Genomic DNA, 17,140 nt, shown 5'->3' with positions numbered 1-17,140 from the left:
AATCTTAAATATATTTTAGGAAAACGTTATGTGGGGATATTCTTTTATTTATATTCTGTTCTTTTTAATATAATGTATATCCCAATCTGCAACTAAATTGTTAAGCACTTAGTTGTATCAGAAATGATGAAATATGCAAGTGGATTTATACGTATATTTAACGGACTCTTCTTTGTAATGCTTTGGACTAATAGAACTGCAGCAGTTTAACAGCTTTCTTGAATTCTTGATAATTTAGAAAGTGCCCTTAATATTTAGACTCTGTTCTTAAATAGTTCTTTTTTATAAGGTGGAGATTTAAATACCCTATGTTTAACTGAATGGCAGTGTTGCTGATTTTGCCCATTCATCAGCTCAGGCTAAAACCTCCAGAATTTAAATTCAAAACATGCTCAAATCATGCACCATTTTTGCTTTTACATTCCAGCAGCATTGACTCAGTTGCATGCAGCCTTACGTTTCTTAACAGAAAAATGTAAAAAGTGAACCACTGGGTCACAGCCATTCTCATTGTTACATGCAATTTTCTCTACTTTAGAGGGTCTAAATGCATTTATAATCCACCAGTTCACATGTTTTTACGTAAGATGTGTTCCTGGAGACAGTAGGCACTTTTCACGTATATGAGAAATGAGGAATTCTTGAAAAATTTACTTGTGGTATTGGATTTTTAATGGTGTAAGGTCCTGTGGTGAGTTGCATTTTTAAAACTGCCTTTTTGCATTGCTTCTAGTTTATTAATCTTGCAAGAACTCTTCAGGCACACATGGATGATATTGAAAGTAGGTGATTTTACTACTAAGTTTAAAAAGGGATAAAGTACAGTCTATTCTTATATGTAATATTAAGTACCAAAATATCTGAGTTGATCTGCAGTTTTCAGATAGAATTAGAAGAAATTGTAAGGGCACCTGAAGAACTCAAATCTCAAAATCCGGTTCCTGAGGAAACACAATCTGTTTACTTGTTTCAAAGTCCCCTGCACTTTCTTCTCAGAGAAATTTTGAATGGCAAAAACTAAACTAAACTTGCCATAGTATGCATATACTTAACATTTATAATTGAAAGAAACAAAGTCCATCCACTGAAATTACTAGAACCTGGTTAGTCTTGATCAGTTTTTATATACCTAAGAAAGGCTGATCTTGCTGACTCAAACATGTGATCATAGACTTGCTTTCAGGTAGGCATTGGGAGGGTTCAGCTAAAGATCTTTGAAGAATAGTCTTTCTCTAATAGGACTCTAATTATCTTTTGGGGAATGTATACTTTTAATAAAACATCTTATGGGGTGATGTCTGTTTGAGGTAGTTCCATTTAAGATACGGTTGCTGATACAGCAGTTGTAATGAACCCTTGTTATTGCCAACCCATTTTTCTCCTGCATCTTTAGATCGTGTGTACATTTGATGTCTTTTTTCTATAGATCTCTATGCCTAAAGGCCCCACTTACATATCCTACCGTCCATTACATACAGGTGAAACTCAAAAAATTAGAATATCGTGCAAAAGTTCATTTATTTCAGTAATGCAACTTAAATATATGAGATAAGACTCATTACATGCAAAGCAAGATAGTTCAAGTCATGATTTGTCATAATTGTGAAGATTATGGCATACAGCTCATGAAAACCCCAAATCCACCATCTCAGAAAATTAGAATATTATATGCAATCAATAAAACAAACAACTTTTGCCAAAAGCACCAAAACCTGGTTCAATGACCATGGAATTACTGTGCTTGATTGGCCTCTCCATTCTTCCTCCATACTCTGGGTCCTTGGTTTCCAAATGAGATGAAAAAGTTGCTCTCATCAGAAAAGAGGACTTTGGACCACTGAGCAACAAGACTTTGGATCACTGTGCTTCATTAAGACCAGGGTCAATGCAGCTGTCTACCAGGAGATTTTGGAGCACTTCATGCTTCCTTCCGCATACGAGCTTTAAAGGGATGCTGACTTCATTTTCCTGCTTCCCACACTGCCAAAAGCACCAAAACCTGGTTCAGTAACCGTGGGATTACTGTGTTTGATTGGCCAGCAAACTCACCTGACCTGAACCCCATAGAGAATCTATGGGGCATTGCCAAGAGAAAGAAGAGAGACATGTGACTGAACAATGCAGAAGAGCTGAAGGCCGCTATTGAAGCATCCTGTCTTCCATAACATCCCAGCAGTGCCACAGGCTGATAGTCTCCATGCCATGCTGCATTGAGGCAGTAATTTCTGCAAAAGGGGCCCAAACCAAGTATTGAGTACATATGCATGCTTATACTTTTCAGAGGTCCAGTATTGTTCTATGTACAATCCTTGTTTTATTGATTGCATGTAATAATCTAATTTTCTGAGATGGTGGATTTGGGGTTTTCATGAGCTGTACGCCATAATCATCACAATCACGACAAATCACGGCTTGAACTATCTTGCTTTGCATGTAATGAGTCTTATCTCATATATTAGTTTTTAAGTTGCATTACTGAAATAAATGAACTTTTGCACGATATTCTAATTTTTCAAATTTCACCTGTAGGTTAGGGTGATGATAAAAGAAACTAAAATTATATTCTGTGAATGAATGTTATTTGTGTCCATAAAAGTTTTCCTTGTTCCCTGTTCATACATATATAGGTATTTAATACAAACCTCATTTATTTATTTGGTATTATTTACTTCATTTACAAATTTAGGCTTCCTGTTAAGGACATTTTGGATTTTGACCATTCATTTACGCTAGCTACATCTGGATTTTTGCTTTAAAAGGGCTTTTACTCCTTAACACATTTATTTCATAATAATCTTAACCATGTAATTTAATCATACTCTTTTTGGGAAAAGAAATCCTTTGTTAGTCTTTTTGGTATTTAAGATGCCTGCTAAAGTTCTGTACTTGCACATTAAAACCAAAGCAAAATCATATATGATGTGAAACACTTTATTGCATTGATAAAAATCTGGCCCTTTATCATTCTTAAATTGTCCAGCTGTAAAAAAACAAAACAAAACACCACAAACCATTCCTATAGGTTCCTAACATGTTAAATTGAAATGATGGGCAGAACAGTATTGTGAGAGTTGGCAAGTAAGTATCTACATTTTTATAGAATTATAGTTGTTAGAAAGTATACAAGAATTTCGTTAGTGGGCTCCCATTGAGAATTATTGAAATGGTACCTAAAGATAGTTGCTTTACATATTTTTACTAAATTTTCCAAATTTTATCCTTCTCCTTTCTCAAATTACTTTTTAAACAAAGTTTGATATCCTTTTACATTCATGTGCTTACTAAAAGCAATATACTTTAGCATAAGTATACATAGGTGCATTTTGATTTTTAGTTTCAGAGATGTTAAGTTAAAGTTGTACATAGATATTAATTTAGGGAAGCACTCCATTACGAAGCGCCAAGTTCAAACATACATAAATGTGTTACTAGATGTTCTATGTCACATTAAAAATAATGTCCTTGAAAAGTTTCTGATTATATTCTGTACTTCCAGCAGCTTCAGATGATGATGATTCTGAAGATGGTGATCTCGATAGGACCCTTGATGCTGCATAGATGGAGTGAAAGGGCTGAATGCTCAGCTGACACAAGTATCACCAGTGCACATTTATTTAGTAAACCATGCTGAATTCTATTAGATTTCTGAAGAACTGCTGAGTCAAGCAGAAAATCTGCTGTTGCACACTGGTATCCATAGATACTGGATATTGCTCATTCAGTCTGCAAGAGTATCTTTCTTTTTTCAGAGTATGACGATGTATGCCTTCTTCTCAAGGGTGTGATTTTTATCTGTAAGGAAGAGTTCTTTTTGTATAAACTTCTTACAGAAATCGGTTATAAATTCTGGGAAATGTTTCTCATGTTTTGCTCTTCTGCCGGCACTAAGTGGAACTGTTAAATGAGTTTGCAAGTTCAAGTCGCGGGGAGGGGATAATTCTTTGTTAACTTACCACTTAAAAATATCTATTGGGAAGTCTCATCATTTTGGTTCCAGTGTGAACAACCTAGATTGAATGAGGGAGTGAATGGGTTCTGTAATTAGTGTTAAGTTTCTCTACGTTTTTCTGGAGGAGTGTTTAACTCAAAGCAATAAACTTGCAAGGGGCTACTAATAAGTGTTAATTAAGGCTTTTATAAGTATTGATTTCAAAACTGCAGATTATATTTGATAATATTATGTACAAATTCCAATGAGGAATTACAGCAGTAAACACAAACATTTCAGCATTTCTGGAAGGAATAAAACTTATGGTTTAGAATCTTAACCAAGCTATTTATCTGAATGAACATTTTTTAGAACCCACATTCACTGATAAGGCACTGGTTATCAATGTGTTTTCTAGTGTTGTCACTTGTTTGTTAAATAAAAATTGCAATCCTATGGTTTGTCTATACCTCTTTAAAATAAGGTAACATTTAGAGTCTAAGCCATACCCACATAGGAATTTTGTTTGGTTTAAGAATGTCAGTGCTGATTGAATCTGTTGGGGTGAAACCATAATAGGGATATGTTTTCTGTGTTGCTCATAAGGCTAATGTCTCCTCCTAGGTCAGCTCTAGGATTTCAAGTTGCATCCATACAAGTTTCCTGGCAACCATTCAGAAACTACTTGCCATTTTTTCCAGGAAAGCACTTTCTGAGAATGATCCCTTTACAGAGAGCATCATTTTCCCCTTATATGAATGCAGGTAGTCCTCGACCTCCAAAAGTTTGTTTACTGACTATTCAAAGTTGCAATGGCATTGAAAAACGTGATCACCTTTTGCGACTTCTGATAAGCAAAGTCAATGGGGAAGCCAGATTTACTTAACAGTTGGACTAATTTAACAATTACAGTGATTCAGTGAACAACTGTGGCCAGAAAGATTGTAAAATGGGGCAAACTCACTTAACAAATGTTTCACTTAGCAACATAAATTTTGGGCTCAATTGTGGTCGTAAGTCAAGGAATACCTGTAGAACATAGTCTATTTACTCCAAATCAGCAGCGTCCATTTTAAACTTCAGAATATTGTCTTTGCAGATACATTCATATAAAATACATTCATATTGCTTAACTTATCCTTTTGACCACTTCAAAATGAGTTGCTTGAGATTCAAAGAGGGAGTGGGAGAAGGGGCAATGCAATCCAGGGTCCTGATCCAACTAAAGTCGTAAAGCTGTCATCCAAAGTACATTGTGCTACCTTGTTCCTTCCACATGATAATCCCACTTAGAATTAAGGATTCCCATTAGAGTTTCAGCTCACACAGAATTCTTTGCATCTAAAAAAACCTTTGTTGCACTCAAACAGTTGTTCCATATTACTTCTGTGTAGTTGAATATTTCTTCCTAACACAAAGTCCTTGACTTACAACCATTCATCTAGTGACCGTTTGAGGTTATGATGGCACTGAAAAAAGTGACAACCAGTCCTTGCATTTGCAACCATCATAGTATCTTTATAGTCATATAATCAAATTTGGGCATTTGGCAACTAATAGATATTTATGACATTTGGTCATATGATCGTCACTTGGGGCCTTCCTAGCCAGCTTCTGACAAGCAAAGTCAGTGGGGGAACCCGAATCACTTAACAACTGAAGTGATTTGTTTAACAATTGTGGCAAAAAGGTTGCAAAATCAAGCACGACTCATTTAACAACTGCCTTGCTTAGCAACAGAAATTCTGGTCCCAATTATGATAGTAAACCAAGGACTACCTCTATGAATCTTAGTTGATAGAACACAGCTGGATATTCATTGGTGGGCAACTTTGCCCAATTGTAAATAGAGCACAGGTGGTCCTTGTTTAGCGACTACATTAAGAACTGGCAACTTGTTAAATAAAGTGATTGCCGAATGAAACTGCAAGTCTGCTTCTGATCTTATTTCAGCTTTCCTTTGCTTTACAGAGCTGCAAAGATTGTATATACAAGGATTGGTTGAAAAGTTGTTTCTTCATAACACAATATGCCCTGTGCAATCATTAAGCAAGGACTGTCTATGTAGAGGTTCTATATTCTAAGATACCCTTAGCCCAATGGATCGCTACAGTACAGTTTTTGTAGGAAAACAGGTTTTTGTTTTACTTCAAGAAAGATTAACAGCCTGGCCAAAAATATCAACTTTTCCAAGTCCATATAGGGATTCTACACATATTCAATGCTTTAAAACTGCAGTCCAGAGTTTGTGTATCTTCTACTGTTAACTGCTGCTTTTTGAAATACTGGAATAGAGATATGAAGGCCAATCTTAAGGAAAAGTTAAAAAGGAGAGCAAGTAATGTAAAGAATTTTTTTACTTATTTTGAGTCTTCATATTTTGTTCTATAGAAAATTTTTGTATTTGCTGTTTCGAGCTGTAATCTGAAAAGTGCTGCCTATGAAGGCTAGTACCTCATTTTGGGGAAAAAGGCGATTAGAGAAAAAATAATAATTACAATGATATGAGCTACATTCTTCTAAATTATCTTCCCTTTTGTTTATGAAAAAATTGACTAAAATTAATTTAGGAGAGATGGGGGGATGGGACATTAGACCTGTTTAAAAAATATGGCCTTTTCTCTGGCACCAAGAGGCATGTAATTATCTAAATTATAAAAGTCAGCTAGTGTAGTAAAGATGTGATACACATATTCAACCATCCAAATGATTATTTTGATATAACGCTCATTCATACAGAAATGTATGTATATTTTAGCCTAATTGTGACCAATGCTAACATGAGGCAACCATTGAATAATGTTGTTTAAGCAATTTCTTATTCAGTCTCTGGTATGATAAGCTGTAATTCCCAAACACCATGTGCTTATCAGTAATTGATAGCCTAATTGTAAATACTGAATTGCTTTATGTATGCAATTCTAGACAGGGCCGTTTTAGTTATTGCTTTTATTCGAGCTCCAAAAACTGCAAATATTAATAATCAAATTTTTATTTCAAAGAACAGAGTATTAAAATAGACATATATAAAAAGATTGGGATTATGTTGAAGGTCCTTGCCATAGTTCCATATTTTGTTAATATTAAAAAAAAGTTGACATTCACTAGGAGAGTAAGCAGACTTCATGATAAAGATACAAGGTTTTAATAAATTGTCCTGTCCATTGTTCATAATTGCAGTTGCTCCACATTTCTTAAAGATAATATTTAAAGTCCTGCACTTTAAAATTTTGGTAATGATATAAAGAGTTTTTGATTGTTAGTCCACAATTGGAATTTTGAACTTCATAAACAAATGGGTGCTGTGAGACTATTGGCAATGTCTCACCAGAATAAATGTAGCATAATGTTGGTGAAGGGAGGAGCTTCTTCCTTCCAAAGGATCTTTGGGCGTTTTGGATAAAAATGATTTCTAAACTATGATATTATTAAAAGGGTATCAAGCATGTTGAAAAATGGACATTTAGATAGAAAATCATTTCATATGTAAAACAATTTAAGAAACATTATTTGCTTTATATTTCATTAGAATAGAGGATAGTGGTTTTGAAGATTGCTTTTGTGCCAGTGTCTCTTTCTATAACAGTATCTAAATGAAAACAGTTTAAGCAGAATATTCATCTTCATCTATGAAAAATGTTTCATTGTCACATGGAATTTGAGTGATGGAATTATGTATGCTACAACCTGGTCTGGAAGATATCCTTTGATAAAGAAACCAGAGAAATGCTGCAGAGATTGCCACAGTTATTGTTGATATTATGACTATGATGCTCATCCAAGCAGTTTCTGAAACGACAGAGATTACAAGAAAAGTACATAATCAGATATGTTGTTTTCTGCAACTGCAAATATTTTTCAGCTGTTTAACATTCTGATATTATTGGACCATTTCCCTGATTGGATTATGCACAGCTTTTTATTTACCCATTAAATCTTTTAAGATCTTTTAATTACTGAGAATCTCCAGAGACTTTTAAGATAGTACTAGCACTTAGACTTATATACCACTTCATAGTGCTTTACAGCTCTCTCTAAGCGGTTTAGAGTCAGCATACTGCCCCCAATCATCCAGGTCCTCATTTTACCCACCTCGGAAGGATGGAAGTCTGAGTCAACCTTGAGCCTGGTGAGATTCGACCTGCTTGCTGTCTGCAGAACTAGCCTGCAATACTTCATTCTAACTACTGTGACACCAAGGCTCTTAGATAGAGCAGATACAAGTCAATAGACCACAATCCTAGATCTCTAGGATGTGGGGAATTATCTGAGATAATAAACAGATCTAGAAATGTTTCCTTAATACTTTGATGTTACCATGTCACTTATTACTTTCTATATAGATAGTCCTCAACTTAAAAAAAGAGAAAGGTTTCCCTGTCCCATCGTGTCTGACACTAAGGGGCAGTGTTTATCTCTGTTTCTTAGCCAAGAGAGCCTGCATTGTCCAAAGATTACAATTCATTTAGTGATCATTTGAAATGACAGTGACACTGAACAAAGTGATTTATGATTGGTTTTTACAACTGTTGCAGCATCCACATAGTCATGTGATCAAAGTTTGAGTGTTTGGCAACCCAGTTTGGTTGGGTTGGCATGTACTTAAGACAGTTGCACTATCCCAGGGTCATGGGAGCACCATTTTGTACCCTTCCTAGGTAGCTTCTGACAAGCAAAGTCAATGGGGGAAGCCAGATTTGCTTAATGACTGCATGATTTACTTGACAACTGCAGTGATTCCCTTAACTGTGGCAAAAAAGGCCATAAAATGGAACATAACTCAGCTGTGTTATTTAACAATGAAAATTTTGCATTCAATTGTAAGTTAAGAACTACCTGTATTACTTGGTCTTATGTATGTGGTAAGTAACTTCTACCACTGAAGCATGTTTCATCATGCTGCTTCAAATACAAAACTATCTTCCTTATACTCACATTTTCCATTTTAGAATGCACCAAATATAATTTTATCATTTTCACCCTAACATTTAATTAGTCTAATAAGAATTTTAATAAGCTTGAAAAATGGTTGAGTTACTGCCTTTATGGAGTTCTGATTTTCCATGTCCTGACCGATACAGCTTCCAGTGGACCTGTCCTCATGATATAAAAAAATTCTCCAATATGTACCAGACAAATGGCAACAAAAATGTGGGGAATCAGTGACATTTAACAGTGAATGGATATCTTTAATATGGCTTCTTGCATATCCAAATAGAATACACAACAATAATTCCTTGCTTAGAAAAGGTCTATTAAAATCAGTGGGATGAATTAAATTAGTTATGGCTAAATTACATTGATGGACCTGCTGTTAATGATATCCACACATGGAACCAATCCATGATAACTCTGAATGTTATTTCCAGAAAAAAGGAAACTGAAATAAAAAGACACTATCTTAGCACTGTTTCATTACAATATAAAGAAAAAAAAGCAGATTACTCACCAAATAAGTGTGTCTTTTCATAAAGAACTAGCAACATGCAAAGGAAAAAATAAGAACATTAATTTGGATGTTATATCTATATCTATATCTATCTATCTATATATGTGTGTGTGTGTGTGTGTGTATGTATATATAGTTATATATATATAACTATCTCATAGAGAAGTAGTGAAAAATTACTATCCAATAGTTGGCAATAAGCCACTTACTGACCAAATAACAATAATCAATATAAAACCTGAAAAACCTGCTCATTCAAAAGTGTGTGTGTAAAATCCAGTTGAAGTAATTTCTCTGCGAGGACCTCCTTGGGATTGGAAATTCTGGATGTAAATTAGATGGGTATTCAAATGCAGGTACAGTACTGTTCATCCACAGGGGCCTACTGACTGTAGTTTGATTCTGGTGTTTATATTGGTCATAGATTGAACACCATAATAATGAATAAAGCATCCTCTAAAAATCTCACAAGCAAGAATCCTTCCCAAGTCATTTTTCTAAGAGAATGATTCTGCCCACAGAAAGGAAAAAACAGCATTGCACTGATAACCTGAGAGTATATCACCACCAATAAGAATTTTGATAGATAAGAAAGGCACAGTTCATTTTTATTGACCCAGTTAAAACTTTATAAACCCTAGAATGTGAATCTTGAAGTCTTGGAAGTCTATTCAGTTTCAGTGCTAGAATCAGGAGACCCACAAACCAAATTAATCTCTGGCAACTGCTTTTTAAAAAACAATGCTCATCCTAATTATGCTTGCAGTAGGAATAATCAAAAGAATTTGTTTCCTAAATCTGTTAATGGGAAAGACATTTAGCAATAACCCTACCAGAGTTGGGACTAAGCTCCTTAACAGGGAAGTATGTAGATAATTTTTCCTGTGTATTCTGCTATGTGAAAAGCCCAGTAGCAAGATAGCATATTGTTTCCAGTTTCTCTTGAAGAATTCATTTGCATCTAATTAATGTTATCATAATTACACTGCATATATGACCAGTACAGGAATAAAATGACACTGGGATTAAGTTTAATGACCGTGATGACTGGTAATTGATGAAGGGCCCCAGTGTGTTTTGAAGAGGAGGTAAATAACAGCAGGAGTTTTCTCTACTTGAAAGCCCTTCCACAGCCTGTGAAATTCCTCTCCTATAATAGAAAAACTTCAATACTGTAGCATTTTTGAAGCAATGCAGCATGGCTCTTACATACCAGTAGTTTCACATAGGATCTTAGTCAGTGGAAGGTGTTCACAGGAGACTTTTTTCCATCCACCTGAAGCTGTATGCATAGTAGCACAAGTGTTTAGAAGTTCATTGTTACTGTCTTCCTCTATCCAGTTTGTAAAATTTACTTTGGAATCATCATACCATTTGAAAATATCATCTGTAATAATAGAGCAGGTATCAATTTATTTTTGTTTGCTTCATAAACATGAGCCAAAGTAAAAACCTACATTGACTTGATTATTTGTTAATAAGTGGTTTTAATTTAATTTAATTTAAACAGTAGAATGCTTTAGGGAGGGATTTTTCCCCATTGCCTTAAATATATTAGTTCTGGTACAATGATGGCCAAGGACAGCCCTTTATGAATAGCAGTGATACCCTTGATCAATAGCAGATAAAACTTAGATTCCCTCCCGGTAAAAGTCTGTCATCCTATTTCACTTTTCTTGCACTCATTGAGGAGGCCTCAGTCACTATATTCATTCTGTACCCCTGGTGGTGATCCTCTAGGCTTTGCATTCACAATTCTCTCTGAATTCAATAAGGCCCATTTTTCAAACCCAGAACAAGAGACGTAAAGCTGCTTTTTCAAGAGGCAACTGGACTTTCTGTTTTTTCTTTGAAGACATTTCGCTTCTCATCCAAGAAGCTTCTTCAGCTCTGACTGAATGGCAGGGAAGAGTCAGTCAGAGCTGATGAAGCTTCTTGGGTGAGAAGCGAAACGACTTCAAAGAAAAACCAGAAAGTCCAGTTGCCTCTTGAAAAAGTACTTTTGGGACAACCATGACTTGGATGACTGAGAATCTCCATAGACCAGAACAAGAGAGTTCTTGAAATTACATCTAGAAAGCTTTTTTATCTTAAGAAAGGAAGGATAGTTCTTAATTCAAATGTAGTTCAAAAATCGAGAAAAAGTGGAGCCTATTTGGGACACTTGGGTGTCCTCCTGGACCCGCAGCTGACACTAGAACACCATTTGTCAGCTGTGACCAGGGGAGCTTTTGCCCAGGTTCACCTGGTGCACCAGTTGCGGCCCTACCTGGACCGGGATGCACTTCAAATGCTCACTTACGCCCTCGTCACCTCAAGACTTGACTACTGTAAAATGCTCTATATGGGGCTGCCCCTGAAAAGTGTTCAGAGACTACAACTGGTCCAGAATGCAGCCGCGCGAGCGATACTGGGTGTACCGATACACACCCATGTTACACCCATCCTCCGCGAGCTGCACTGGCTCCCAATCGGTCTCCGAACGCGCTTCAAGGTGCTGGTTATCACCTTTAAAGCCCTACATGGCTTAGGACCTGGATATCTACGAGACCGTCTTCTGCCACATACCTCCCAGCGTCCGATAAGATCTCACAGGATGGGCCTTCTCCGGATGCCGTCGACTAGACAATGTCGTCTGGCGGCTCCTCGGGGGAGGGCCTTCTCTGTAGCTGCCTCGGCCCTATGGAACGATCTACCCCCAGAGATCTGGACCCTCCCCACTCTCTCAGCCTTCCGAAAGTCTACCTGGCTGATCCGGCAGGCCTGGGGCTGTTGACCTCTTGAATGAGGTCCAGCCCCAGTAAGGTTGAGTGCATGTTGTGTCTTTTTAACTTGCCTTGTCTCTCTATTTTAAATTTTTTAGTATTCTTTTAAATTGTTTTTATGTAAGCCACCCGGAGTCTTTGGGGATTGGGCGGCATATAAATTTATTAAACTTTAACTTTATTTCTAACAGGATTTGTTCACTTACCATCTGTGTCAAAAAACATGCCAAGAGATATGTATTCTGGACCATGCCAATTTGAGTGAAAATTACTCTGAATAAAGATATTTTCATCTTTGCTGTTTATAGTAATAATATCCGCTCCAGAAGCTGCGTTTGGGAAATAAAAGACAAAACATTAAGGCTGAATGTCAGTTCCTGTGAATGGGAGTAAATGCTGTAGTTCATTTGGTATATTGTTAGCCTTGATCATCCTGGCTAGTGGTGGGATTCAATTTTTTTTACTACCGATTCTGTGGGCATGGCTTGGTGAGTGTAGTGTGGCTTGGTGGGCATGGCAGGGGAAGGATACTGTAAAATCCCCATTCCCTCCCAAGCAGCTGGGACTCGGGAGGCAGAGAATAGATGGGGGCAGGACCAGTCAGAGGTGGTATTTACTAGTTCTCCAAGCTACTCAAAATTTCCATTACCGGTTCTCCAGAACTGGTCAGAACCTGCTGAATACCACCTCTGATCCTGGCCATATGAAAAGGTGTACATGCATGCACCTGGTGAATATGAACTGAATAGGCAAGTTCAGTTCTTTTATTATACAGTCACTGGCCTGTTTTTGGCTTCCAAAAATACTCTCTGCAGTACTTAAGGGTGCATGTGCATGCATGTACACCCTTGTGCTGCATGGCAGACAATGCCAAAAGATTTTCCTAAAATAAACAGTCTGGAAAATTCTGCGATAGAAATCAGTGAAATAGCATTAGAAATGATTGACAGTATGCAAGCATGCTAGATCAATGCATTTGGGAAAGTCTGCATTCCCCAGAAACAGAATGAAATTGAATGGAATTAACCCTAGAAACCCAAAAGCTTACATTCAGCAGGTAGGTCTCTATCCTGAGGAAGTTATGTAACACGATCTGTTAACTACTGTGAGTACTAACATTCTTCAAAATGGCAAACAGACATTCAGATGTTGAAAGGACCCCCGGTTTCTGCTCATAGTAGGCTCAACTGATTGGTCTCAGTGCATCACACAAGGTTGGGATGAGACTGGACAGAGCAGAGCTGTCTTACCATTGCCTTGGCACAGCTCCCTGGCATCATCCATACCGTAGACCTCTGAGGAGCCCTGAAGTAGAGCATAGCAGCTCTTTTGGAATGGAATCCAAGCAATGGAAGGGCAGGCTACACAAGGAAGAGAACATGGGACCATCTGTTTCTGTTGTCAGTCACAGCTTCACAACATACAAATGAAGTGAAATGAGTTGCCCCAAATATTCATACAACATTCAAGACAAGTTAGACACAACCTAATCAGATTTGAAATAAATGAGATTAACAGCAATATTAAAAATTATGTTGTCCATTTTTTTTTGTGAAGAAGGATTAAGTGTGACATTCAGGCACTTATTTCTTTAGTAGAACAAATAGCTGCTAGAAGAAGGGAAGGGGTTGATTGCAAAAAAGTGACTCTTCCTTTCCCAGACTTAGCAATCCTAACCCAAGGCAACATTTACTTTTTAGCTTTAAAGAACAATCTAACTATAACTGTTTATTCTTGAGACTTTTCCCTTTGGATAAAATACACATAGCTTTTAACATTCACTGCAGCTATTTTGATGTAGGTGTGTTTTATTGCTGTTTTGGCCCATGTTTAATTGCAGCATACTTTTCACATTCATTTTGATTCTAGTTTTCAAATCTACTATTTTGTAATATTAATCTTGCTATTGAAAACTCTTTATGTTATTATATTTAGCATTTAGATACATCTATCTCCAGAATCACTTAGCAGATTTGGCTGATCTTGAAGAATAAAGCAGGATCAAACTGGATGGGAAACCATTAAGAAATCAGGTCCCAGTTGGCTCCAGTCATTAACAACAGAATCAGGATTATGGGGACTTTAACAAAAAATACCAGGTAGGTAAAGGGTAGGTCAAACATTAGAAGGCTAATTTTAACAGAATTAAAGGGACATGGCAGAGATCTGCCTAAAAAAATGGTAAGCCCTAAATTTTGAGGCCTAAAGAGCAATTTGTGAATGTTCTTCTGTCCTCTTTTAAAGATATCAGACACAACAGAGATTCTATCTGAGGAAAAAAGAAAATGGCTAAGAAATAGGTCATGAGCAGGATAAGGAAAATAAACACATATAATAGAAAGAGCAATACTCTGCCTAGCTAAATATCAGATTAATCCTACAACTCTGATAGCTGAAGATATGTGTGTATGTGCTTGGTTCATTCTATGTCACCAAAGTAAAAGGCTTCACCAAATCTTCAGAAAACATGCAGTCATATTTTATGACTTCTTGTCCTTGGAGTTTAGCACTATGCCTTCAAGGATGGGCTAGTAACTCAATAATAACCATGTTGTTCTTAGCATTTCAAGAGGGTACACCCCAGTTTATCAACCAGTTTCACACAGAAGTACAATCTGGGTGCTGGGACATACGAATCTGCTTCTGCAAAACAGGAGGGAGTTAGCACAAGCCAAAGTTCTCCTTAAACACAGATACAGATCTCTCGCTTAGAAAAGACTTGGTAGTGATGACTTTATTATCCTTATCACTATACAAATGATTATCGCAAGATGGTTTACATGGAGATGCCTCTGAAGATCAAGAAGTTTTGCTGGAAATGCCATGGCCAGGAGATTAAGAAAGGAGACCTGTTCTAGAGAAACATCTCTTTTGCCACTGTTGCACTGGCTGCCAATGGGCTTTTGGGCCAAATCCAAAGTCCTATTCAATACCTATACAACCCCTTGTGATGGTGGCAGGCGCAGCTCCAGAGTACATCAGGGATCACTTTATTCAGCACAACCCCCTCCCAGGATGTGGATTGATGAATTTTTATTGCGATATTTTTGTGCTATACACCACTACCCTGTCTTGCTAGAGGGCAGTACTAGCAACAAAGAGTAGTAAGGGCAGTAATAAAAAAGAATGAGGTGGATTGATAATGAACAGAAAAATGACAGTCCTGGGGCTGAAAATGATGTTTTTTAGCACTGAGAGGAGAAATATACCTGATTTGAAAAAAGTCTTTTTTTTTTTCTTTGGTAGCAGAAAAGACTCTGGCAAGTTCACTTCTCTCCACACCAGTGGTGAAATTCCAACTTGTTTTTTACTACCAGTTCTGTGGACATGGTTTGGTGGGCCTGACATGGGAAGGATACTGCAAAATGTCCATTCCCACCCCACTCTGGGACCAGCCAGATGTGGTATTTGCCAGTTCTCTGAGCTACTCAAAATTTCCGCTACTGGTTCTCCAGAACATGTCAGAACCTGCTGGATTTCACCCCTGCTCCACAGCCCTCTATTTCACAAACCGAGTATACAAATTTCAGTATAGTACACTGTTTCTGGATACGCCTCCTTATTACTAAAGTCATGTTGGATGTAACATGGCTCTAGTGGAAATTGAATAAAGATAGTGCCTAGGCAATTAAAACGAACAAAAAAAAAACACCTCCTTCCCTAGTAAATTTTCCCTCCCCCCTTGTTTTTCTTTCTTTCAAACATTGACTAATTTTCCTAAAGCATCCACTTCCACATAATCCAAGTCATCCTCTAATTTCGAAACTGGTTAATCAATCAGATTTTATGCTTAGTCACAACAGGATCTTACCAACCTTGGTTGACCTGGAAGAAGCCTAGTATGTTGAGCATATGCAGTGCTTAGATGGGAGACCATTAGGCTGCAGGCTAGTCCATGAAGTTAAGAGGGGAAAAAAACTTTCCAGAAGAAGACAATGGCGATCCACTTCTGTATTGTTAGGCAGGTCGAGGACCCACGCACAGGAGTCAAGCTCAATTGAACAGAGGCTTCGAATGGATTGAGTGCAGATTCAGCTACATAAATATTTATTTTAGGCCCTCTGGTCTGAAAGCCTTGCTTGCGTTGTTATGTTGCTCAATAACTGTACATCAGCCAAACTGCCTCCTAACCAAATGCAATTTTCTCATCATCTTAAGGACGAAACAGGACACTGTCATTTTACTGAATTAGATTTCTTGTGGCGAATGAAAAACAGGGGGAAGGACCTATTTTTTTCTCCTCTGCAAATCCTGAAGTTTCCCTCCAGTCCAAACAGATCAGCCAGATACTATGTCTATACCTCTCCCTTCCTTTCTCCTATCCCACAGAGTTGTGTGGCTTTTAAATAGGTCTCTAAAAACCATTAAAAAAAGGCCTCGCAGCAGCCCACCCATTTAGAGAACTGACATTGACCCAACGCCAAAAGAGGGGGGGGGGGGAAGCTTTGAGCGCCGGGGTATTTTTCAGACTGCCTTATAACGTTACAGGGGTCCCCAAACTTGGCAACTTTAAGCCTTGTGGTCTTCAACTCCCAGAATTCTCCAGCCAGCTGGCTGGAGAATTCTGGGAGTTGCAGTCCACAAGGCTTAAAGTTGCCAAGTTTGAAGACTTCTGGCATAGAGGAACCCTTCCCAGCGCCGCCCTGAGAGAAAGAGGGCGAGAAAACACAGCGGAAAGGCAGCGGCCGAAGCTCCCTCTCCTCCAGAGTTTCTGCCCGGTGCGCGCAGTTCACTCTGGTTGGCAAAGGCAGCGCCTCGCCCGTTTCCAAAAGGCGGCAGCTATAAGGAGCTTCAGGGCGGGGGATTCCCAAAGCAGCGTCTCGGCGCCGCCCCACCTTCTCTTACCGTCCGCTCCCAAGGAAGGCAAGGCGGCCGCCAGGAGAAAGCCGCCGAGAAAGCAGGCGGAGTAGGACGCGGGCGAAAGGGCGCCCATGGCCGGGCAAGGGAGCTCCTGCCCGACCCACTCGCGTCGCTCGCGGGGGTTTGGGGCCGCCCAGG

General features: G+C 38.0%; 2 protein-coding genes across 9 annotated transcripts in view; one reads left to right on the top strand and one right to left on the bottom strand.

The window, feature by feature from the left end:
* The window catches only part of MARCHF7 (membrane associated ring-CH-type finger 7), a 26,556-nt gene extending 22,172 nt beyond the window's left edge, over positions 1 to 4,384 (top strand). For 2 of the 8 annotated variants that reach the window (XM_032210923.1, XM_032210899.1), the window contains 2 exons: positions 734 to 782; positions 3,500 to 4,384. In XM_032210923.1, coding sequence (XP_032066814.1) covers positions 734 to 782; positions 3,500 to 3,558 — 108 coding nt within the window. In that variant the 3' untranslated portion in view covers positions 3,559 to 4,384. Of the gene's footprint in view, positions 1 to 733; positions 783 to 3,496 lie in introns of those variants that run through there. The other 6 variants (XM_032210907.1, XM_032210875.1, XM_032210891.1 and 3 more) reach the window with 5 other exon arrangements.
* CD302 (CD302 molecule) lies at positions 3,656 to 17,140 on the bottom strand. Its single transcript, XM_032210943.1, has 5 exons — positions 16,988 to 17,140; positions 13,393 to 13,503; positions 12,349 to 12,471; positions 10,591 to 10,764; positions 3,656 to 3,792 (listed from the first exon to the last, which is right to left on the bottom strand). Exons 1-5 carry the CDS (start codon positions 17,073 to 17,075, stop codon positions 3,746 to 3,748), a joined length of 543 nt encoding a protein of 180 aa, XP_032066834.1. The 5' UTR covers positions 17,076 to 17,140; the 3' UTR covers positions 3,656 to 3,745.

This window comes from Thamnophis elegans, chromosome 1 (assembly GCF_009769535.1).
Source record: "Thamnophis elegans isolate rThaEle1 chromosome 1, rThaEle1.pri, whole genome shotgun sequence".
NCBI classification, from domain to species: domain Eukaryota; kingdom Metazoa; phylum Chordata; class Lepidosauria; order Squamata; family Colubridae; genus Thamnophis; species Thamnophis elegans.
The sequence above is the reverse complement of the archived record's forward strand: the minus strand, read 5'-3'. Positions and strand labels throughout refer to the sequence as shown.

Coding starts and splice junctions, on each gene's coding strand:
- CD302 (XM_032210943.1), bottom strand. CDS start 17,075: ATGGGCGCCCTTTCGCCCGCGTCCTACTCCGCCTGCTTTCTCGGCGGC. Junction 13,504..16,987: donor GCCTTCCTTGGGAGCGGACG/GTAAGAGAAGGT, acceptor TTCCTTGTGTAG/CCTGCCCTTCCATTGCTTGG. Junction 12,472..13,392: donor GGAGCTGTGCCAAGGCAATG/GTAAGACAGCTC, acceptor TCCCAAACGCAG/CTTCTGGAGCGGATATTATT.